We start from the raw sequence: 25094 nt of genomic DNA, 5'->3' as shown, positions 1-25094 counted from the left end.
CCACGACCACAAGAGTATCCTTTTCATGAGAGTGTACCTGATACACACGTGTTCCATATTCGATTTTTGCTGAATGAATTATACTTCAATGTGTTTTATTTTCTTTTTTAAAGTAAAATTAATCCTATAAAATTTAAGTAGTATTTTAGGAATTACCACATAACCCCCTCTCAGTGTCTATGCTGAGAGTCTTGTACTTTCCTCCTATTTAGTAAATCCTATTCACTTGCTCGGAGGAGGCAATGGCAAGCCACTCCAGTACTCTTGCCTAGAAAATCGCATGGACAGAGGAGCCTGGTGGGCTGCAGTCCATGGGGTCACTACTAGTCGGACACGACTGAGCGACTTCACTTTCACACATTGGAGAAGGAAATGGCAACCCACGCTGGTGTTCTTGCCTGGAGAATCCCACGGATGGCGGAGTCTGGTCGACTGCCGTCTATGGGGTCGCACAGAGTCGGACACGACTGAAGCGACTTAGCAGCAGCAGCAGCCGCGGCGGCACTCTGTCATTAGTCAGCCTGAGCAACAGCTACTATGGCAAACTAGGTATGTCTCTGGGTAAGTTTCTCTATCCTGTTTCCTCACTTGAAAAATGGGAGTGTTACCTATTTCATAAGGTATTGCAAAAATTAAAAAACACAACAGAGGTCAAAGCGCTTCAGGGCTCAAATAAATTTTTCTAGTTACAAACAAACAAACTGCTGCTTAAACCTAAAGACCTCAGCTGGCAAATCTGGACCCAGACCTCCGCCAGCTTGGAAGAGTAGCTCTAGCCGCCGCCTTCGCCTCTATAGAACGCAGGGGCAGGCCGGAAGTAGGGCGCGGGACCAGGAGGCCCGTGCACGCACTTCCGCCCCCCGCGTCGCTCGCAACCAATCGGCCTCTGATGACCACGCCCCTTCCGCTCCAGGAACTACCTGCTCCCAGAGCGTCTTCCGGTGGGAGCTGTGCTGCTCCTTATCATGGTGAGTTGGCCAGGGGCACGAGGGTTTCTATTGTGATTCTTCTTATCCTCCCTGGTTGCGAAGCGGCCTAGCAATGCTTCAGCTGCCCAGAGGAGGGGTCGTCAGAATTATGCTCGAGGTCCCCGGAAGGCGCCTCTAGCGTTGGAGAGAGTGCCCTCAGAGCTCTGATGCCCCTTCGCTCCCTCACCCGGTTCCTTATCCTGTCGGGACCCCGGCACCGCTCCGGACCGACTTTTCGGCTCTCATGAGTGTATGACTCCTCCCTGCCGTGGTATCCTTGATATAGGAATAAAACTGTTTGCTGGTGTCAGTAACCACAACACCGACAAAAGATCTGAAAACAAGTCCACAGCAGCAACGACTGTATTAGTGATGCTTACAGCAGTGATGATAACGTTGCATTAATGAACAGCATGATTAATAGGCTCTTGAAGCTGACGCCCCACTCTCCAAATTGGTTTTATTGAGTGCAGATAGCCGGGTACAGCACAACTTTCAGAAGGCCAAATATTGGCTTAAGTCAGAAGTGTCTGTCGTTCCTCTTTATTGCAGCTTTTTTGGTGCGTTTGTAGATCCCAGTATATCTTAGGGCTTTAGGAATATGGTGTTTAAATTTTGTTAGATAAGTTAGTTATTTTATTCTTTCATAAATCAAGTACATAGCTCTCTTAATTTTATCTAAGGGTAAGCAGTGGATTGTGATTTCAGCGTCAAAAGAGGTATACACCATTTTATCAGAAAAATTTATGGATCTCTTATTGATAGCCTGTATATGACAGAACGACCATGTTTCTGTATCTAAGCATTGTCATTCCGTTTTTCCCTTGAGTAGATATGGTGGAAAAAAATGTCTTATTTATCTAAGATATTTTCTAAATTTCCTGTAATCTTTCCTTTAAACATGCAGGAAGTAGGTACAAGTTGACTCTTTTGTCTATCCAGATACCCTCTGTGTTCAACACCAGAACATTCACCACTGTGTAGCAGAGTTAAGTTTCTGAAACTTGACCATACCAGTCCCTTGCTTAAAATTCTTCCCTTTTTTTTTTCTTTAGCCCACAAGCTAAAGACCTGTTTAGTATGGCGAGCAAAGACATCTGTAGTCTAGCTTCTTACCTTTGCAGGTTTTTTTCATGCATACATACGTATATCCATATTCCAGCTACCAGGAAAAGCTTGCGGATTGTGCTGTAAGAATTAGACCTTTGCACTGAATTAATATATGCTGTTCTATCTGCCAGAATCGTTCTCCATCCCTTACATGTCCTTTAGTCTCTTTCCTGAGCCTTTCTATCATGTCTCAAAGTCCTATTAAGTGCCTCCTTTAGGCTCCTATGAAGCTCCAGTAGCGTCTGTAGCTCTTACCAGACTGTGTTACGATTGTGTATTTACTTGCTTGTCTTTCTCACTTCCTAGGCTATAAGCTCTTTAAGAGCAGAACCTATGTATTCACTGTCATATTCCCAGAGTCTTTTGTACAGTGCCTGGCCTAGAGGAAGTTTTCAATAAATATCTGTTTCAGAGAATGATGAATAAGTAACCTTGGCGGTAAATACTTATGTTTGAAAAATTAGTAATAAGGGAAATATTAGTATTTAAGTTTTATTTTTAAAATTGCCCATTATTTATTATTAATAGCATATACTATGTGCAAAGCATAATGCTGTCTTAGAAATGTTGGGAAAATATAGCTCTTGTCATTGGTGAAGTTACTATAAATGAACTTACCATGCAAGATGACAACATGAAGACTACCCTGTGGTGAATTACAAAGCAAGTGGCATTAAAAAAAAAAACTGTCATTTAAATAACCTAATATGGCTTCTTGGAGGAAATGAACCAGTGAACTGAGTGCTTTGTCTCTTTATTCCAGTCTCTTAGTCTACTATTCATTACTCTCTTCTGGGTGAGGCGACAGAGAGGTCAGATAACTTGCTAAATGCTACAGGGCTATTAGTGCCTGGGTTAGACCAGTCTGACCTTTTCACTCTAGAATTATCGATATGATCATGAGGCAAGGAGTACACCAATATAGTGGAAATTGAGCAAGAGAAAAAATGGAAAGAAACAGGCTAACTCACTGAACACATTGAGTTCCAGGTTGTAAAATTTGGTGTTTATTCTGATAGCAATGGAGAGCCAATATAATTTTAGAAAGAGTGACATTAAAATTAGGGTATTTGTAATTATTCCTCCACTATCAGAATGGCATCAGAAATGGACATGTGCCTTTTAGAAACCTTATTGATTGTCTTAACCTGAAACTTAAAGTAACTGAAATAATTTTAAATGAGCTAGAAGTTAGAAGATATTCAAGGATACCAGTAGTAAGCAGAATTTATCTTTGGGACCAAAATATCCCACTCATAATTCTTTAAGAATAAAGTATGTTTGTTAACATTTATTAACATCTCAGATAAAAATAGCATATTGTTCCTTTTCAACTAAACTGACTTAGCAGAGCCTTAGGTTATTCACATACACGGATCTTTATTTGGGTATCAAAATTGGTAATACCTTTTTCTTGATGCTTTATTTTCACATTTTAAAGTATATCTTTAACTTTTAATTGTGTAAACTTTCAAGCATGCAGAAAAGTAGAGAGAATATCATAAGGTCCCCGTGTAGCCATAACTTGGCCTCCACAGTTACCAACATTTTGCTATTTTTGTTATGCCACATTTCTAGCACTCAGCCTATTTTCTGCCTTCGCTGAGTCTCAACATAATGCAACTAATGACATGTCAAACTTAAAAAAATGGAATATATAATTTTATAGCTACTGAGATGTTTCTAAATGCTAACTGTAGGCAAATCATACTTCTGCTTGAATTTGATCTGAAACTTCACATTTATAATCTGTTAACTCACATTTCCTCTGCTGTCTGTGAAAAGTCAGTGTTTGAGCCAAATTGGCCAACTTTAATGAGATAGAAATGCCACGTGGTATAATGATTGTGGCCTTTACCATCTAGGAAAATGTTTTATTCAAGTTGAAATCCAAATATTTAAGTGCATGGCACTTAGTAGTCAAGTTATTGTGCATGACCCATTGAAAATTGTGAAGGATATTTTTTCTCTAGAAACAATTACTTTACCTTTGTAATAACAGAGATTTTCAGTTTATTTTTGTAGGGTTTTCTTTCTTTTTTTTTGTAGATTATTTCCATCTTGAAAGTATATAGAAAATGTATCAGTTTTTTCCTTTACAGCTTCTTGATTTTATGTCCTCGTAACAAAAGTCTTCTCCACATCCAAGATTATAAAATTATACATCCATGAGTTTCTTCAAATGTTCTATTGTTTTATGTTTGAAAACTTAGATTGAGAAGTATAGTAAGGACCTATCTTTGCCTTTTTCCAAATACTGTTTATTGAATAATCCATACTTTCTCCTAGTGATGTTGGATACTACCTTAATTTCAGGCTAATTTCCTATATGTGGTTGAGCTCTCCTTTATGTTAAGGCTTTCTTACATTGTTTCCTGAACTTGAGTGGCAAATCCCTCTGTGGTCACCACTGCCATGTTCTTTCTTTGCTAGTACCATACTGCATACTAGCAGGGACCATGGAAGCTAGCTAGGATGTCACATACTTTGAATGCCTAAGAGACAAACTCAGAGGTTTGACTCTAATAATATTTGCCAAACCTTTCATATATAAAGCTTTAATTAGGTAAATGGTATAATTTCTTGGAAATTAGAGCTACTTGGAAACTGCTTTTCTGGTTCAAAATTGCTTAGGCAATCTATTTTAAAGCAGACTCCTAGGTTTGAATTCCTGCTCAGATGTTACTAGCATTGTGTACTTAGTTTACTAAAAATTGTTTCCACCACGTAGGTTATTGTGAATCTTAAATAGATAAATACATGTAAGGTGTCTAGAATAATTGCTTGGCATGTATCAAGCATTGAAGAAATGTTAGTTGTGATTTACTGTATCACAGGAGTGCAGAAGCTTAGGTACTTAAATGCTGATTTGTATACTTTTTGTTTACTTTAAAGGGGACAATTCATCTCTTTAGAAAACCACAAAGATCTTTTTTTGGCAAGTTATTACAGGAATTTAGACTTGTAGCAGCTGATCGAAGGGTAAGTTATTTTTATTTCGTAATCCTAGTTTTTAATTATTGTATCAGCAGTATTATAAAGTTGAAAAAGGTAATTTTTAAGACAAATATAAATCACTCTCAATTCATCACAGTGTTTTCACTTTTTTTTTTTGGATAAGTAATTTGTTAATGTAAAATCACAGCACTTTAGTATACAGTTGTTATGCCTGGGAGGAAACTCGGCTTTGATTAGTTTTTTTTCTAATTTTAAGGAGTTTTGAAGAAAAATTGTTTGGTGATTGCCTTATGTTGTTAGTTTTTAACAAATTAAGTGGATGTGGTGTGAAGCCATGTTTTCACATTTTGAATGTAAGGCAGAAAACAAGTTTTCTCATTAAGTTAAACTTTGAGACTATAAATAAACAATCAGTACCCATTTTGGTCACTAATGTAGACTTTCTAGTTATTATTCTGTTTTCATTGTTCTCATTACTGTCTCATTTATACTGTAAGTTCCTTGAGGGTAGTGACTATGTGTGTCTTGGTCACATTTTTAATAAAAGTATAAAATAAAATTTTAAATATGCTAGCTTTGTGTAACATAATAAGCAGAAGCAATAATATTGACCATGTCTTGTGATACTGAAGACTTCTTTTCTTTGTTTTTTTACTCTTTTATCTCCTGTTTATAAAACCTTGGGATATAATCAGAAGTCAGTAATTCTAGTATTTGGAAATATTCTCACCTGTAGATGTTAAACTTCAAGAGCCAAGGGTAGGGAACTAACTCACCTACTTCTTATTTATCCAGTCCATTTAGGATGCTCTCTTGAGAGCAGATAGTTATGATGTTGATGGAAAACAATTCTATTGCAGAAGTAAGCAGGAAGTTCTTTAAGTACACTTCAGTGAAGCACAGTATACCACAGAATAGGTGGTAGGAACAAAACTGATACAGGAACACCTGAATTATACAGATAACCTCTATCATAATTTAAATCTGAAGAGATCCACCTGGCTTATTGCTATTCATTACTTCTCCTGTCTTAGTTCTTAGTGATTTCATATTTCATGTGAAAGATCCTTACCCCTCTCAGTTCCTCACCACAAATCTTGTCCTGTGTCCCTCTCAACTGTCCACTCCTGTGATCATACCATGCTGCTGCTGCTGTTCAGCTACTAAGTCATGTCCGACACTTTTGTGACCCTGTGAAGCCCACTATCTGCCTATGTCCGAGAAATTTCCCAGGCAGAAATACTGGAGTGGGTTGCCATTTCCTTCTCCAGGGAACCTTCCTGAGTCAGGGATCAAACCCACGACTCCTGCTTGGCAGGCAGATTCTTTACCACTGAGCCACCAAGGAAGCCCAATCATGCCATACACTTTATCATTCACGATAACTATCCTCCCATTGTCTCAGTTATAAACATTTTACTTATCAGTCACTGTCTCTTGTCTTTCCAGTTCCCTTCTCTTACTGGGACCTCCAATTCTTTGACTCTGCTGTGTTTTCACTGTTTTTCATGTCTCTTATCGTCAATTGCTTGCTTATCAGTTTAGATTCTCTGGTCCATCATTTTCATTTTCTTGCACATGCCTTCAACTCCTTTGTTCCCATCTTCTATTTATCATACTTTATTGGCAAATCCTTAACGTTATTAAGCTTTACTCTGTACCTCATGCAAGCAACTGAGTGTAGCCTTAAACACAAAACCACACTGACGGGTCTTACTTTGTTGTTGTTGTTTTTTATTTTTTTGGCTACGCCATGCCACATGTGGGATCTTAGTTCCCCCACCAGAGATTGAACCTGTGCCCCCTTCAGTGGAAGCACAGAGTCTTAACCACTGGTCCACCAGGGAAGCCCCTGGTCTCACTTTAAATTCATGATCAAGTATGCCATTAGCGCTGCCCATACTGTATCTTCCTAGTTTATTCAGTTTCCCACGTTCTTAAGTGACAGTTTGATAGCATTTTCTTTCACTTCTATCCTCAAACTCCCCAAAGCTTGTTCATTCTCACTCTAACCTGTTGGATCTTGCTTCCTGTTTCTCTGAAGGAAAAGAAGCAATCAGGAAAAAACTTGTGCATCCTGTCATTAGCACCTCTGCCAACACTCTGCCTTCCCTCCCATTTCTTCGAATGAACTGTCTGATCTGCTCCATAAGGCCAGTCCCTCCGTTGTTGCCTTACTCCGAGCCAGTGTTCCTAGAGCCATTCCTTCTTCTCTTGCATTGTTGTTCCTTCTTTAATCTTTCTCCTTCTCGCATCATAATTACGTGCCATAAATACCACTCTCAGCTGCTGCTTCCTCTCTCTGCTTGCTTTTGAAGCAGAATTGTTTAGAATTGTCTTTACTCTCTTTGTTCAGTTTCTCTTCTCCCTGATTCTGTTAAGCAAAACCAGTCTAACTCTAGTCCCCACTTATCCACAGAAACTGCTTTTACAAGTACCTAATAACCTGTGTGTTGCCAAAAGCAGTGGTCATCCTCATTTCCCATCTTATTTGGCCTTCAATGGCATTTGAATCAGTCTTCCTCCTTAAAGTATTTTATTCACTTGGACTCTGAACTGCCACCCTTGATTTTCCTCCTACTTACTTCTTGAAAGTGTGAAAGTATTAGTCATTCAGTCATGTCTGACTCTTTGTGACCCCCTGGACTGTAGCCTGCCAGGCTCCTCTATCCATGGGATTCTGTAAGCAAGAATACTGGAGTGGGTTGCTGTGCTCTCCTCCAGGGGATCTTCCTGACCCAGGGCTCGAACACACGTCTTTTATGTCTCCTGCATTGGCAGGCGGGTTCTTTACCACTGGTGCTACATGGGGGGGCCCATTTCCTAGTCTTTATTTTTTAGTCTTCTTTGTTACTCTCTTCCCATCTTTCTGACTTTGGAGTTTGGAGTGTCCAGGACTTACAGAACTCTGGCCTCTCTTGTTTGCCTCATTCCGTCTTGGTGACACTTTCACTACCGTATGCTGATGACCCTGTATTTATATCTCAGCATCTACCTTCTTCCCTACCTCCAATTCCTATGTATAATGGCCTTCTCAACGTTTTCACCCAAATATCTAATAGCCATCTCAAATTTAGTAAGGTCAGACCTGAAATTTGATTTTCTATCTCTTCTTCACTACATGGCTCAGGCCAGAAACCTTGGAGTCACCTTTACCCCTGTCTTTCCTTCACTCCTCACAGCTGTTTTATAAGTAATTCTTGCCAGCTCTGTCCTCGTAATACCCAGAATCTGACTCTTCTAACACCCACCTTCAAAGCTACCATCTTTCCCCACGTGGTTTATTGCAAGCACATTCTAAATGGTCCTCCTGCTTTCATCCTTCCCCCTGTGCAGTATATTCTACGTTGAGAAGCTGAATGAGCTTTTTAAAATGAAAGCTAAGTCACTGTTCCATCTCACCTGGAATACATCCCAGTTCTTTTCCTGGCATACATGACACTACTTAATGTAGCCCCAGACTTCCTCTCACCTCTCTTGTCTAGCTGTCCTCAGCCCCTCTTTTATCTCAGAGTGTTTGCACTGTGGTTCCCGTTTTCTCTCCAAGATGTCTGGATGCTTAGCATCTTTGCCTCTTTCAGGTTTCTGGTCACATGTCACCTTATCAGAGTTCTTTTCTGACCACCTTATCTAGATGAGCAGCTCTTTATCTTCCATTCCTGTGTTCTTACCATGCTTTAGTTTTTCTTCCCAGCACTTAGCACCACCTGACTTTATATATTTGCTTCTTGTCTGTCACCCCACCTGGGTTATAAGATCCACGCTTCATTCACTGCTGTATCTCCAGTGCCTCAAATACTATCTGTTACAAAATAGATACTCAAATGTTTGTTGATTAACAGCTTGATTTGGCATTAGCACAGCATGTATTCCATGCTTTATCTGCCTTTTCTGTTCCTGAATCCCTGTCCTGACTCGGCCCCATGTCCAGTCATGTCTACATTAGGCATACAGCCCCTCGTCCTGTCAACCTGTCATATCAGTTCTCAAGTTTCTAACATCCCCATGTCACCTGCTCTTCTGGTTTTGCTCCTCCTTGAGGAGGAAGTTTGAGAATGGTGTCTCCCATAAATTCATGCTGGTAATTGTTGTTCTTTTTGATGATTCAGTAACGTATTCACCATAAGAGCTATTCTGAAGATTTTTTCTGTATTTAAGTTTCCAGTCCTACTTTACCATATCCCTTAGTTTTAGGAAATGGCCTTGTTTCTTCCTTAGATTTGTCACCTATTACCTCTGTGCTCTGTCACTGTCACTTCTTTCTGCCTTACGATTTCTGTCTCTTGAGTTACCGTCTTATCCTTCTCACTTCCGGTGGTGGTCTTCCTTTCTAGACCTACAGCTTTCATCTGTATTCTAAAACCATCCTATCCCATACCTTTCCCATACCTTACTTGACCTTTGCAATTATATGTTTAAACTTAACATCTCCAAATAACAACCTTTCCACCATTCATCTATACTTTGAAACAAGTGTAGACCAACACTCCCTATGTAGGGATTGGAGCAGAACAAAGTAAAAAACACTTCCCTTGATCTCATCTTCCTTTATTTTTAGAATGCTATTCCTTCCTCTGACTAACTCCTAGCTGTTTCAAGGTGTATCTCAAATTCTCCCTTTTTTGTGAACTTCTAAACTGTGGTAATCTCCTTTTTTTAGCAGTCCTTTTTCTTATGACTTATTTGGTAAATAACCAAGCATTGTTCTGTTTTTGGTGGGTGGATGGGCAGGGTAACTATTTTGATGTAATTGCAAGCTTACAGAAAAGTTTTAAGAGTAGTATAAGGAGTTCCTTTATACCCTTTATTCAGATTCATCAGCTGCTTTATATTTTGCCCCATTTGTTTTATCCTTGTCTCCATATACATGTTTATAGAGTCAAAATTATATTCAAATGTCATTGTATTTTCTTAACTATTTGAGAATTTATATGTCAGAATTTATTTTCTCTTGAATAATTCCCCTTCTCAAATTATCCTTTTAGGTTTATACATTATGATAATAACTTGGTTGATGAATTTTTTTTGGAAGTTTTAGAAACTGTAACCCTTCAGTTTTTTAAATCAGGTTGTGTTTTTTCCTCTGAATATTAGAGTATGAATCACAAAACTTGAGTGGACCCAAAGAAGTTTATCAGTGTTGTGCAAATAAGAATGATTTTCCTTTTCACAGTCCTGGAAGATACTGCTCTTTGGTGCAATAAACTTAACATGTACTGGCTTCCTGCTAATGTGGTGCAGTTCCACTAACAGTATAGGTATGTCACTGTTCTTATTTTATACAGTTAATTATTAATTTCACTTTTATTGTTCTTATTTTAAGTAAAGGTATGTCTTCCTTAACATGGAATATATTATTCTGAAATATAATTTGAAAGATTTAAATGAGGGAATCTATTCCAAAAGTACCTTGTTATATTCTGTTTTGGCTGTGTCACTTGGCATGTGGGATGTTGTTTTTTGTTTGCTTTGTTTACAATTTATTAAGCTCTTCCAGTGTTTCAGAGTGATATGGGGATTTCAATGATGTAACATGAATGGGACAAAAGGTGGACTTCGAACATAACAACTGTCATGATCGAGTAAGACTATTGATGTAGTTTTTCAATCTATCTGTAACAAATGTAGGTCTTCCAGCCAGGTGATCTTGTAATTCAAAAGTTTGGGGATAGGGATGTTAATATCCTTAAAACTGTAGAGTAATAGGCCCGTGTTATGTTGGTTGCACTATCTCATACTGGTTATTTGTAATGGCACAAGAGAGGCAGTAGGCTAGAAAGATTCCAACCAGCTGGAAGCAAGCGACTCCAAAAGAAATTCCGGAAACAACTCCCATTTCTGATTCTATAATGGTCATCACCATTATAAAACAACTCGTGCTTTGGATCTTGTCTACTGCATCACTTCTATAATCTCCTGTAGCGTTATATTGCTTTAAAGCTTTCTCATAATTATTCTTAAAGCTGTTCTTAATCTCATGTCTGAAAACAAATCCTACGATAGCAGCGACCAGTTCAACCAAAAAAATGAGAGTCAGAAACATTGCATACAGTTTCAGCATCCATGCAGAAGCTTGGCAGGTGGCAAAACAGCCAGAGGTGCCCAAAAGAATAATGACAGTGCCAGTGCCAATGAGCACAAAGGGGACATTGGTGGCTTTCTCATTTAAAAGGGAAAAATAATTCTCTAGGCTCACCTTGCCCCAAATGCCAACAGCAAGAAAGATAACACCAGTGATCCAGAAGATGAATGTATAGATCAACAGGACGCTCTTGAAACAAGTGATGACTGGTTTGGTCTGCAGCCTCTGAGAAGGGGACGCCATGACTAGCCCGAGACCGGCATGTGGGATGTTAATTCCCCAACCAGGGATTGATCCCCTGCTCCCTGCAGTGGCAGTGCGGAGTCTTAACCATTAGACTGCCAGGGAAGTCCCTCAGAAGTACCTTGTGAACTATAAAATTTGGTTCAATTGCTAGGCCTTATTTAAAATGAGCTTTATCAAAAAATTTAAATCTATTTGAAAAATGGAGATTTCTTTTTCTTTTTTAATTGAGATATAGTTCATTTAGTTTCAGGTGTACGGCATAGTGAGTCAGTGTTTTTATAGATTATACTCCACTCAGAATTACTACAGGGACTTCCCTTGGTGAGGAGGCTATCTATTAATACATTTGTTTGTTTTATTTTTTAGATTTCATGTATAAGTGATACCATATGGTATTTGTCTTTCTCTGACTTATTTCCCCAAGCAGAATATACTCTAGGGTTTATACATGTTGCTGCAAATGGCAGAATTCATTCTTTTTTTATGGATGAGTAATATTCCTTCCTACATGTGTGTCTGTTGATGGACACTTGGGTTGCTTCCATATCTTGGCTACTGTAAATAGTGCTGCTGTGAACATTGGGTGCGTGTATCTTTTTGTGAGGTATTTTTAGTGTGATAGATTAGTTCTTCAATTTATATAGTGTATAAATAAGATTTTGAGGTTTACTGGATTTTCCTTAAAAAGTAAAACCTCTTAATATCTTTCTTGTGTTTTTAAAAACCTCTTATATTTTTATGTACCATTATTTGTTGTATTTCCTAACCATGGATTCAGTAACATTTTAATTAGTCTTTCTGTTGTTTTGCAGCTTTAACTGCCTATACTTACCTGACCATTTTTGATCTTTTTAGGTAAGTTTAAAAAACTCTCCTTAATGTTTTGAAGCTTATATAGAATTTGTCAATCAACTATACTTCATTTAAAAAGAAAGAGACGTCCAGAAGACTTCCCTGTTGTTTTACTCCTGACCTTAATTTGTGGTTACATAGTTGTTTTATTTGTTAAAATGTACATATGTGCTTTATGCACATTTCTGTATAAATGTCCTATTTTGAATAAAACAATAAAAATAAATTTATTGCACTGAATTTATGAAATTTTCTTAATTAAAGGAAAGTAATCTGTGAAATAAGTAAAATTATCAACATGGATCATGTATACAAATAAAAACAATTAGAAGATATGCTGGAAGAAGATATCCCATTTACATAGCAACAGAAAAATACCCAGACATTAGGTCAGTTGCCTACCTATACATGAGTCAGCTGTGACCGGGGAGCAGGAACATGTAAGAGCATACCAGTTCCCACTGGAACTGTGTAGATGGGAAGAGAAACAAGGGGTATTAGTAACTGCAAAGCATGTATGTGATTGTGAGATCGAGAGACAACCTGTTGGCTCCTGCTTTTGGGGACCTTTCATATTTCCAGTGTGTGTGTACTTAGTCACTCAGTGGTGTCTGATTCTTTGAGACCCCATGGACTCATGGACTCATGGTAGCCTGCCATGCCCTTCTGTCCATGGGGATTCTCCAGGCAAGAATACTGGAGTGGATTGCCATGCCCTCCTCCAGAGGATCTTCTCAACCCAGAGATAAAACCCAGGTTTCCCGCATTGTAGGCAGATTGTTTACCGTCTGAGTCACCAGGGAAGCCCCATGTTTCCAATAAAGATTGCAAAGAGCTTGGACAATGATGTCTCCAATATCTGTGCCGTAGGTGTGTTATAAGGATGTTGTTTCATCAGTCACATAACTAAATCTTATTGATGGATCTAAAACAGATGGTTGTTATCTGAATTTCACACTGTAGTAAATTGCTTTAGAGTGAATCTCCACTAGATTTGGAAAATGACCATAACTTTACCTCATCTAGAATATTGTCAAGGTGTTATTAATATTTAGTTTAACTTTTAACATAGATTAAATAAAATTTATCAAAGTTGAAATGTTTATGCGTAGAATCAAGTAAATATTATTACTGTGTTATTTTTTGCAGGCTCAGTTATGGAAACCATTTAGGGTGGATAACTTACTGAGTAGAGAAAATATGAGTTTAAAGTTTCTAACTGTCTTAATGGTATATCATAACTTCTTCTGTTTCTCCCCATGTTAAAACGCACATGTTAGGGTGTTTATTGTGATTAGATTATGTATTATTAAAATAATTTGTTATTAGCCTGTTTAGCAACTTAGGTATTCTGAAAGCTAAATTTCTTTCTGTATGTCCTCTAGCTCTCATTCTAATGCTGAATTTATTTGCCTTTTTACTTAGTTTGATAACTTGTTTAATAAGTTACTGGGTGATGATGAGGAAACCTAGCCCTGCCTATTCATTTGGGTAAGTTCAATTTACTTTATTTTCTGCTAACTTATTGCTATTAAAATTAGTAGTTAAACTACTAAAGAACTAGTTTGAATATTTCTAGAAAATAAGTATTGCCTGTTTGGTGTGATAGTGATAAATAGTAAAAGTAGATTTTAAAAAGCATCTTCTAAGAGGATTCTAGATAAGAAACATAGATGTTTAAATTTAAATCATATTAAAGTAAAATGTTCACATTAGGTTCTTTGCTATTTTACAAAACAAATCTTAACATAAAATGTTCATTTTAAGGTCTTTGATACTTTGGTAATTTCTTATTTCAGTTAGAGAAAGTACAAAGGATTTTCATGTATGTATCTTCTAGCTGTTAAAGTAAGCGGGATACATTTTAACATTAATGCAGTGGCAGAGATGTATTTTTATCATAAGACTAGATTTGTGACAGCAACATACTGACAAAGATTTTGAGATTTCTGTGTCTATAGTTTAGAAACTGCTGAAAGCTGGAAAATAATCTTTTAAATCAGAGGATTTTTTTTTAATATTTATTCATTTATTTAGCTGTGCCAAGTCTTAGTTGCAGTATGTGGGATCTCGTTCCCTGACCAGGGATCAAACTCAGGGCACCTGCATTGGGAATCTGGAGTCTTAGCCACTGAACCACCAGGGAAGTCCTGGATTTTTTTTATTATTTTAGGAAAAGAAATGAATTCCTTTCAGATTCAAGGAAAGAACTAGAAAGAAAAATTTAACCTTGGGGAAGAAACTCTTGAACCAAACTTAACCTTTCTTTTCCATACAATTCATTGGGATTATATTCTTTTGAACAAAATTGGTTTTATTTACTTAAATAATAGGACAGAGTGAACATGAAATTTTAATGCAAAATGAAGATATTTATGTGTCACTGAAATTTGATAGAGTTGGACTGTTACTATGATAATCATTTGTAAAGAATAGATATCTGTATATGGAAATCTTAACTCTTGAGTCAGGCTTTTAGTGGTGACAGAAATCCAACTCAAACTAATTTTGGGGGAAAATGATAATGTATTTCAAAGTGTGGGAAGACTGAGGTAAGCTGGCACAGGGACACTCAGGACATTGTCTTTCTCTTACCTCAGTGGCCTCCTTTTCTCTGCATGTCAGGTTCGGTTTCTCAGACCATTTTTCTCCACTCTGCTGGAATGATCACTTCTAGCAAGACTGGAACTTTCTCACCTTCCTTCTAGAGAGGAAAGGACTCTTTCCCAGCTCTAGTTCGGAAAATCACGAGAAAGAGCTGTTTGTTTGTCCACTTTGGTATAGATGTTAGTCTTTTTAGTTCAGCTCCTGTGGCCAGGATACAAGGTTTAATAAAGACATGACAGCTCCCATTTTGGTCTCATTGCCTAGAGAATAGGAAACGAGAGAGCAATTAAATATAATTATAGTCAGTTGCATGGCTTGAAGTATCATCTATATCTGATAATTCCAAAATTCAGTTCTGCAGTTCAGTTCAGTCGCTCAGTCGTGTCCGACTCTTTGCGACCCTTTGAACCGCAGCACGCCAGGCCTCCCTGTCCATCACTAACTCCCAGAGTCACCCAGACCCATGTCCATTGAGTTGGTGATGCCATCCAACCATCTCATCCTCTGTCGTCCCCTTCTCCTCCTGCCCTCAATCTTTCCCAGCATTAGGGTCTTTTCAAATGAGTCAGCTCTTCGCATCAGGTGGCCAAAGTATTGGAGTTTCAGCTTCAACATCAGTCCTTCCAATGAACACCCAGGACTGATCTCCTTTAGGATGGACTGGTTGGATCTCCTTGCTGTCCAAGGGACTCTCAAGAGTCTTCTCCAACACCACAGTTCAAAAGCATCAGTTCTTCGATGCTCAGCTTTCTTTATAGTCCAACTCTCACATCCATACATGACCACTGGAAAAACCATAGCCTTAACTAGATGGACCTTTGTTGGCAAAGTAATGTCTCTGCTTTTTAATATGCTATCTAGGTTGGTTATAACTTTCCTTCAAGGAGTAATCATCTTTTCATTTCATGGCTGTAATCACCATCTGCAGTGATTTTAGAGCCCAGAAAAATTAAGTCAGCCACTGTTTCCACTGTTTTTCCATCTATTTCCCATGAAGTGATGGGACCAGATGCCATGATCTTAGTTTTCTGAATGTTGAGCTTTAAGCCAACTTTTTCACTCTCCTCTTTATAGTAGTGGTTAAAGTCATGAACGCTAGAGCCAGAGTGTCTGAGTCTGAAAATCTGACTCCTCCACTTGCTAGCTATATGACTCTAGACAGTTACTCTTCCTTTTGGCCTTCAAGTTCCTTATCTCTTATTTATTTTTTTAAAGAGGGATAGAATAGCCCTCATAAGGATTTAGATGAGGTAATGTGTTAAGTACTTTGACTGGTGTCTAACATAAGATGGGTCAATTAAGCGTTAGCTGTTATTATGATAATGAATATTTCTAGAGAATAAAAGCCATAGAGAATATATGTTGTATAAATAGGCACTCTTTCTAAAATCTAGGATATTCACTGTTTATTATCATTCTAGGAACTAGACTTTTTAAACAGTGTTTGGCTTATAGTAGTTATACTTGTAGTGAGTGAGTGAATGTGTTTTAGAGATGCTAGTTTGTGAATTGAAAAAATTATGCTAATTTAATTAATTTTCCAATTTCAGATTTGAAAGATTAGAAGTCCTGGCTGTATTTGCCTCCACAGTCTTGGCACAGTTGGGAGCTCTGTTTATTTTAAAAGAAAGGTACATTTGTATACAATGTTTCTGTCACTGCAAATTCTATCTATGTTACCTTTGGAAATAGGAAAGAATCCAGTGAGACATTCTGGTTAAAAGGGTATACAAATTAATATGAGCAATACTAGAGATTTGACAGTACAATTTCTTCATGTTTCAGACTTTTCTCCCTCTTTATACCCTTCTTTTATTACCTTTGATAACTACTAAATCCAGTCATTAGTAGATGTGAATAAAAGGAAGGGATTCAGTCAGACATGATTTAGTGTTTAGTATAAACCCAAAAGCAGGTTTGTTAGAGAAAGATTGGACATTGCACCTTGAGGATAATTTGTCTCATCTGCTTGTCTCATCGTTGCTAGTAATCAGTAGGTCATATTTAAAAGTTTTGTGAATTTATTAGATTAATTATGTATTTAATAAAGTTTTTTAACTTGATTCTTTAATATATTAACATTATTTCTTTTAGCGCAGAACGCTTTTTGGAGCAGCCCGAGATACACACGTAAGATTCTACTTTTGACATATAATACACTATTAAGTTTGATTACCAGTGATTAATTGGTATATTATGAAATAATATACTTTGGCCCATACTAGAGTTCAGAGTGTGGTAATATATATTTCACAAGCAAAATCCCCAAATCCCAAGACTCCTTCTTTTCACCCTTAACTGTTTCCAAGCCCCTATGTTTTTATACTGAACAGAAAAGCCTCTCGACTGTGATGTTGGGTCCCTCAGTATTTCCAAACCCCAGTGAACATGCTAAACCAGCCCTGTCTTGTCTTCTATAATTTGGACCCCCCCAAATTTTTCAGTAGCATCTCTAGAAGAGATGGAAATGTTATTAGCTGCAACATAGTTGCTAACTGTGTGGATCTATTCTGATCAGTTTCATTCAGGACAGTTTGACTTAGCCAGCAGACTATAAACCAAATATCTGTAGCATTTCTAAAAATTTATAGCAGCAGTTACCTATAAGAAGATACTGTTAATGCTAAAGGTCTTTTTTGGAGGAATGGGGATCCCATGTAAGATGGAGCAACCACATGCAGAACATGGGTCATGGAGCTAGAAACCAGGTTCGGATTGTGACTCTGCAAATACTGAGGCAGACCACTCTGCTTCATCATCTCCTAGTTTCGCTACATGCTGAAATTGCAAATTAATATTACCAAGAAAAAAATAACAGTGAATGTTATTCTTTTTAGGGGAAGATTATTAGTTGGTACTTTTGTGGCTCTTTCCTTCAACCTGTTCACAATGCTTTCAATTCGGAATAAACCTTTTGCTTATGTTTCTGAAGGTATGTTTTTGCTCACCATTAATAAAAATCCAATTAATTTCTCATAGCAACAAGTCTTTTGTTTGTTTCATTGATTCATAAATCAATGAGAAAGTGTATCCTGAGGAAAAGAGAGGACTACTTAACCCTAAAGTTCTAAAGTCTTCAGAAAATTATGAAGGAGAAAATTAAGAAATAGAATCTAACTTTTTAAGCTTTAAAATAACATATTCCTTAAAAACAAGCAGAACTGACATATTAAATTACATGAGATAAAAAATTGCATTTACCAGATAACATGAATGAAATTTTAAGTGTATGAACTACCTAAGAACGCGTTTTAGAAGCCTCAGTGTATATAGACTAGTTGATGTGCTCATTGCAAATAATGGTATTTTGTTAATTAACTTCGTTCCCAGGAACTCTCTGGGGCGATGATGGGTGGGCATATATTTGAAAGTAGCCAAATTTTAGTCCTTTTGATAAATTCTTTTACTTTTAAGTCTTTAAAAATTCAGTTAGAATTTTTCATTTTAATGGTCTAAATTATTGGCATTTTTCACTAGTTTCAGTGTTTCGGGATCCTACTCCCCCATACCAGATTAAGCACTGTTGGATGGCTGAAGTTTTACCTCACTTTACACTGAGGTAAAAGCAAAAGTGGGCTGTGTACACACACCTACACTTTGAAGAAAAAACAGGGGAAGGTCTTTTTAAGTCTCACTGACTTGAATACCAAGATAACCAGGGGAAGAAAGCTTTCTGAAATACCCATTCAAGCTTAAACAACTTCCTAAGTGTCATGAAGTATGAGTTGCATTTGTATGAATTAGAGTTTAAGAATTACTGCATGAACTAGAAAATTAAATAATGATATTTATGATCATCAGAATTACTTTGAAAAAACTTTATTAAGTACTATTATGCTCATTCTTGAAATTTTAAGAAGGTACAAAGATTTAGAAACTATGTTTCCCTGAAGAGCAGAAAGATACAAGAAGGAAACAGTACTGGTAGTCTCATGAGCCAGAGATAACATCTATTAACATTTCTGTTTTGTTCCTTTATTTTTTTTTCTGTGCACATATGTATATTATTTTACATACTTAGAATTATATCAGTTAAAAATTTTATGTTTGGCTTTTTTCACTTAACTTTGCGTCTTGAATATTGCCTGTCATTAAATAATCTTTGAAAAATAATTTTTGAATGCTTACATAACATTTTGTCATGAATATTTTAAAAAATTAGTCTATTGTACATTTTCAACTTTTCCTTTTAACTGTAACCACCTTTTTTCTATCAAATTTCTTGTATGCATTTCTAATATTCTCAGAGAAAAAATCATAAATGGGTTAAAGATACAGTATTTTTTTAAGTGTTTGATATATATTGCCAAGTTTATTTCCAGAAAAATCATCTAGTTTGTATTTTTATTAGCTGGAAATGAAAGTTCGCAGAAACATCAAGATTTACAACATGAGTTGAAATTTGAGTGAAAAATAATATTAAAGCACTTTCTGCCAGGCACTGTGCTCAATACTTTACACAGAACCCATTTAATTCTTCCTATAACCATATAAGGTAAATCATTTTATTCTCCCCACTTTACACTGAGGCACTGAGAGATTAAGTCACTTGTCTCAGGCTATATATCTAGTCAAGGGCAGGGTTGAGGTTGAAGCCAGGTATTCTGGCATCAGAGTCTGCTTTAACTGGTCTTCTGGGCCACTTTTTATATGGCTTGTCAATCTTTTCTACATCATGGTGCACCTAAATGAGAATTTCTGTAGCACCCTGGGGTAAATGTAAGAGTATGCTTGCACCTGGAGGTCAGTCACTGACTGGCATCTGCTTGTAGCCAGATACCTGGCCTCTCTGAGAGCTAAGAGAGTTAGTAGTTGGTGGACCTGCAACTGATTCTCAACACACTGGTTAGGAAGCTTTGCTTTGCAGTATAATAAGCCTTTAAGACTTCAGATTAATATTAACAATGACATATGCAAATTCATTGATTCCATCAGATCAGCTATGTACTGTAGTTGAAACTACTTTTCATTTAGTATCCTAAAGGCATAAAAAAGAAAAAAGTTCTAAATATAATGTATCCCTTTGTAGTGTTACATAGTCATCATGAAATTTACTTTTTAAATTTAAGAATCAAGTATTTCTGGTAATCTAATTATTATTTCTGGTAATTTTAATAATTTAAGTATTTTCTTTTTAAAGCTGCTAGTACGAGTTGGCTTCAAGAGCATGTTGCAGATCTTAGTCGAAGGTAAGATGTTTGGGGTTTCATAAAATACATATTGTTAAAGGAATGCACAGGAAACACATCTATTATGGGAACTTAACATTATTCATTGCTGAGGTTACTATATGAATCTCACAGATCAGATTCTTCTTTTCCCTTCTCTTTTTCTTATTTTTTAATTAATAATACAAAAGAGAACTTTACAAGTGAGAGATTTGTTCCCAAATCCTTTGTTAAACAATTTATGATACTAAAATACAAGTCACCTTTTATACAGTTTTCATTATTATTACATAAGTTTTGCTAATGAGTATTCTTTTTGTTTGTTTTTTCATAGCTTGTGTGGAATTATTCCAGGACTTAGCAGTATCTTCCTTCCCCGAATGAATCCATTTGTTTTGATTGATCTTGCTGGAGCATTTGCTCTTTGTATTACTTACATGCTAATTGAAATTAAGTAAGTATTTTTTATTGCTCTCAAGTGGATTTCCATTCCTGGGGCCTGATTTTTAAGGGCATTAGGACATGCGGATTAAGTTTTTAGCATGTTTATGACCTGCACAACTTTGGTCAAGTCTTGTCTTCAAGTGTCTTCATCTGAAAAAATTAAGCGGGTTGGATTCAATAAGAAATCGTCACTACAATTTATGATGCAGATGGGAAAGCTATTTAAATTCCCTTCTGCTGGCCAGATGAGTGAAACAGAGGAGAGGAGAGTGAGAGACACATAAATCACAGCTGCTGTTGCTGAAAGAGGAAAGAGGAGTAGATGTGAACCAACTGTTTTTAAAAGCAAGCCTGTTAGGATTAGTCTTCAGCAAGCTGAAGTTTAGAGTTATGACATTGTTCTTTGACTCCCTGCCCCTTTGCCTGCTCGCCTAGGACATCACTAGCATTGTTTGTATTTTCTACCTTTCTGTGATTCCTTCACTATTTCTAGCCCAGACCTCTATATCTCAGAGCCTGTCTTCTGGTCATGGCCACCTCGACTGAACCCGTTTTCCCCATCCGCTAAACTGCTTTTGTGTGTATTTCCTGTGAGAGTGACTGCTACTGCCATCTATTCCATTGCATTCTACTTTGTTTTGTTCGTTTCAATTTTATTTATTTATGCATGGCTGCACTGGGTCTTTATTGCTTCGTCGGCTTTTCTCTGGTTGTGGTGGCCGGGGGCTCGTTGTGGTGCTCAGGCGTCCCATTGCAGCGGCATCTCCTGTCGTGGAGCACGGGCCTCAGAGTTGCGGCAAGTAGGCTCAGTAGTGGCGGTGCACGGTCTTGGTTCTTCTGCAGCATGTGGGGTCTTCCTGAATCAGGGATTAAACCCATGTCTCCTGCGTTGGCAGGCAGATTCTCTACCCCTGAACCACTAGGGGAGCCCTGCTTTCCACTTTTAAATTGTGTGAAAAACATACATAAAATAAAATTTACCATTTTAGCCATTTTCAAGCATACAGTTTAGTATTTTCACAGAAATTTGGTGCATTCATTTTGTTGTACAACCATCATCATGATTCATCTACAGAACTTTTTAATCTTCCCCAGCTGAACCTGTACCCGTTAAATAACTTCTACCCATTCGGGCTCCTTCCAGCCCCTGGCAACCACTATTCCACTTTTGGTCGCTATGAAGTAGTCTGAGTACTTGATTTAAATGAAATCATATGTATTTGTCCTTTTGTATCTGGCTTATTTCACTTAGCATAATGTCCTCAAGGTCCATCCATGTCAGAAATGGCAGGATTTCCTTCTTAGAACTGAATAATGTTCCACTAGTGTACATATTTATGTATATATATATGCCACATGGGGCCTCCCTGACAGCTCAGTTGGTAAAGAATCCACCTGCAATGCAGGAGACCCCAATTCAGTTCCTGGGTCGGGAAGATCTGCTGGAGAAGGGATAGGCTACCCACTCCATTATTCTTGGGCTTCCCTTGTGGCTCAGCTGGTAAAGAATCCGCCTATAATGAGGGAGACCTGGGTTCAATCCCTGGGTTGGGAAGATCCCCTGGAGAAGGGAAAGGCTACCCACTCCCGTATTCTGGCCTGGAGAATTCCATGGACTTTATAGTCCATGGGGTCGCAGAGAGTTGGGCACGACTGACCGACTTGCACTTTCACTTTCCATGTGCCACATTTTCTTTATCCTTTTATCTGTCAACAAGCACGCAGGTTGTTTCCATGTCTTGGCTGTTGTAAATGATAGTCTTGTCTCCCAGTCTTGTTTAATCTTTCCTTTTTTATCTATTCCTTCTTCCCATTCTGTTCCCTAAATTGAGGCCTTTATCCTCATTTCCTTGACCTAATTAGAATAGTCTCCTGATCTCAAAATTTTTCTTCTCACACATCTTTAGTTACCTGCTCTTTTACTACAGAGGTGATCATTAAAAGCTTCAAATCTAGACATAATATTTTCCTGTTTCAAAATCCTCTCCTTTGTATACTTAACAAAATTAAAAGTTGCTAGTATGATGAAGCCTCTACCAACCTTACTAGCCATCCATCTGCCTATGCTTAACTGTTGCTGGTTTCTTCACTGCATTAGGGTTTTCATGCCCTTGCACATGCTGCTTTCACTGTCTGCAGTATCTTGCCCCCATCATCTTGGCCATCTTTGAAGGCTCAGCTCAGATGTCACCTCCTTTTTATTTAGCCTTTCTGGATTATCCTACCCTGTAGGCTCACTACTCACTCCTTTGTGCAACCGTGATACCCTGTAGGACTTCTCCTTTGTACTCAGTCATTTCTTATATTTTTCACAAAGGCAGGAACTGTTAAGAATCTCATCTTATGAAATTCCTGGGGAATTTGAACTTTTTTAATACTAATTATTGGAAAGTTAATGTTTACAGCAAATTGATAGAATCACAGATGAATTCCATTGGTCTTTATCAGAAATTACTAGTTAAAGGTTTTTATTTGTTGCAGCAAATAAATATATATGACATACTTACACTTGACAAGTAGATTAAAAGGACATTGTGGGGAAATACATTTTTTTCTTCGTAATCTCTCTTCACACTAATTAACATAATTATTAGTTATTTTCCCTTAAACGTTGGCAAGCAAGGATTCTGAAAACTTTCTTTTTTCCTTTGAGATGTTCTCATTGCAGTAGTGGCCAGCTGTGGTAAAATAGTCCTGTTGCTTGAGATAGATAATTAAAGTTTGGTGGATTAAATTGTACGAAGCCTAGTGAAGGATACATTTAGGATTTAGAATTGTTTTTCCTTTCTAGTAATTATTTTGCCGTGGACACTGCATCAGCCATCGCCATTGCTCTGATGACATTCGGCACTATGTACCCCATGAGCGTGTACAGTGGGAAAGTGTTGCTCCAGGTAACGGTCATCTTTCAGTATGCATGCTTAAAATTAGCTGTGTCCTCTTGCCAGATTATAAAAATAAACGTGTTCTTCTGCCACATCATGAAATTTTTAGCTACTAGAGGGTCCTGTTGGAAATGAAGCCAAACAATAACCTCTGAAATTTGTATATTAAGAACCAGATGAAATTATATTGGTGTACAAAATAGGCACAAATGAGTCTTCATATATTTATATATAAGACAAAAGCATAAATGAGAAGTTTTGCCTCTAATAATATTTCAAGTAAAAACAATATTAGTTAAAATCTCTTTAAATACTTTTTTTCCTCTAATAAATGTGTTTTGGCTATTGTATAATCCAGTTATGATTGTTTTCTTATTTCCTATCCTTGAATTAGTGAGACTTCTAAATTTCAAACTTAAAAACGAGAGATCACTTCTTATTGAAACAATGGGAACACCTGTAGACAGCACCTGACTGGACAGATGGTTTCCCAGGTCTAGATGACTGTATAGGCACTGCTTCTCATTATGCCTTTCCCACACATCTTTTCTAAAATATGTGAGTTGTATCTCCCTCTCCAGAAGCAACAATAACAATAAGGTATTAGTTTACTAGTGCTATGTCTTATACAAAATTTTACTTTCTTGAAGATGTTTTTGTTGATTTGTTGGTTCTTTAAGGCTTATTTGGTTACAGAAATAGCAGCTTCTTTGCAAGATAAGAAATAAGCATGGGTGGATTCCTGATGTTGCTTTATGAGTGAGTCAGTTGAAACCTCTCTTTCCTAAACCATGTGAAGGCACATGTGAAACAAAGCCAAGGCTGGTATAAAATGCATGTTTGTTTTATTTTTTTACTGTCAGGGCCACTGTCGCAAAATTTTTTATCTCTAGATTCATGTTCTGTTTTATTTTATTCCCCCAGACAACACCACCCCATGTTATTGGTCAGTTGGACAAACTTATCAGAGAGGTAAGATGGAATAATAAATAAAATCATTTTAATTTATGATTAGAGAATACAAAGAGTGGGTACAAATAATTTCAAGCTCTTTCTAGAATTTTAGGGAAGTTTATGTAACATAGTGACAAAAATTGAAAAATTTGACCACTTGCTCAGTCTGGAAGCCAAATTCACTTGAAATAAATGTAGAAGGTAATTGTCTAAAGACCACACTATTTGTTACAAAGGGCTGTGAATTGTATGATTCTGTATTCAAACCTGGGCTTCCCAGGTGACTCAGTGGTAAAGAATCCAGCTGCCAGTGCAGGAGACACAGGAGATGCAGGTTTGATCCCTGGGTCGGGAAGATCCCCTGGAGGAGGAAATGGCAACCCACTCCATTCTTGCTGGGGAAATTCCATTGACAGAGGAAGCTATAGTCCATGGGGTCGCAAAGAGTTGGACAAGACTGAGCACGCACACACACAAAGCATATTCAAACTTAGGATTCTGATTAAGTCAGAGGCCACTTTGACATGGTGATTGCTTCACCATATAGTGGGCTTTGATTTTGTATTGTTATAAAATTTCACCTGTTAACTAATGAAGGAATATGATAATCAGATTATTTGAATGTTGAGAGTAATTAAAACTATTGATTGTCAGTATCACAGAGGCCACTTTGATCAGTGTAGCTGACTGTTAGTCCCTTAATGGACCGGAACCTGGTGGTCCGGAGTCAACTGATGAGAAAGTAAAGGAGAGAGAAAGAGGCTGATATTCCTTGGTTTACGCAGAAAGTCAGTAAAGCCCCTGGCACGGTGCTTGCTCT

The 25094-nt window shown here is 37.4% G+C and overlaps 1 protein-coding gene and 1 pseudogene across 4 annotated transcripts in view; one reads left to right on the top strand and one right to left on the bottom strand.

Moving 5' to 3' along the window:
* Positions 1-854: 854 nt before the first annotated feature.
* SLC30A6 (solute carrier family 30 member 6) overlaps positions 855-25094 on the top strand; it is a 46843-nt gene continuing 22603 nt past the window's right edge. For 2 of the 4 annotated variants that reach the window (XR_008682447.2, XM_055399936.2), the window contains exons 1-12: positions 855-968; positions 4974-5060; positions 10210-10294; positions 12177-12219; positions 13642-13707; positions 16374-16454; positions 16918-16953; positions 17661-17755; positions 19964-20012; positions 20326-20445; positions 23227-23329; positions 24245-24292. Coding sequence is in view for 3 of the 4 variants with exons in the window: in XM_055399936.2 (XP_055255911.1) it covers positions 966-968; positions 4974-5060; positions 10210-10294; positions 12177-12219; positions 13642-13707; positions 16374-16454; positions 16918-16953; positions 17661-17755; positions 19964-20012; positions 20326-20445; positions 23227-23329; positions 24245-24292 (816 nt within the window). In the remaining variant the exon portion in view is untranslated. Of the gene's footprint in view, positions 969-1073; positions 1358-4972; positions 5061-10209; positions 10295-12176; positions 12220-13641; positions 13708-16373; positions 16455-16917; positions 16954-17660; positions 17756-19963; positions 20013-20325; positions 20446-23226; positions 23330-24244; positions 24293-25094 lie in introns of those variants that run through there. The other 2 variants (XM_088841560.1, XM_088841559.1) reach the window with 2 other exon arrangements.
* LOC129539386 (tetraspanin-6 pseudogene) lies at positions 10514-11370 on the bottom strand (annotated as a pseudogene).

The sequence above is a fragment of the Moschus berezovskii genome, chromosome 11 (assembly GCF_049115385.1).
Source record: "Moschus berezovskii isolate FMDL1 chromosome 11, NW_MosBer_1.0, whole genome shotgun sequence".
In the NCBI taxonomy this organism is placed as follows: domain Eukaryota; kingdom Metazoa; phylum Chordata; class Mammalia; order Artiodactyla; family Moschidae; genus Moschus; species Moschus berezovskii.
Note: the sequence above shows the minus strand (reverse complement) of the source record. Positions and strands in the feature narration are given on the sequence as shown.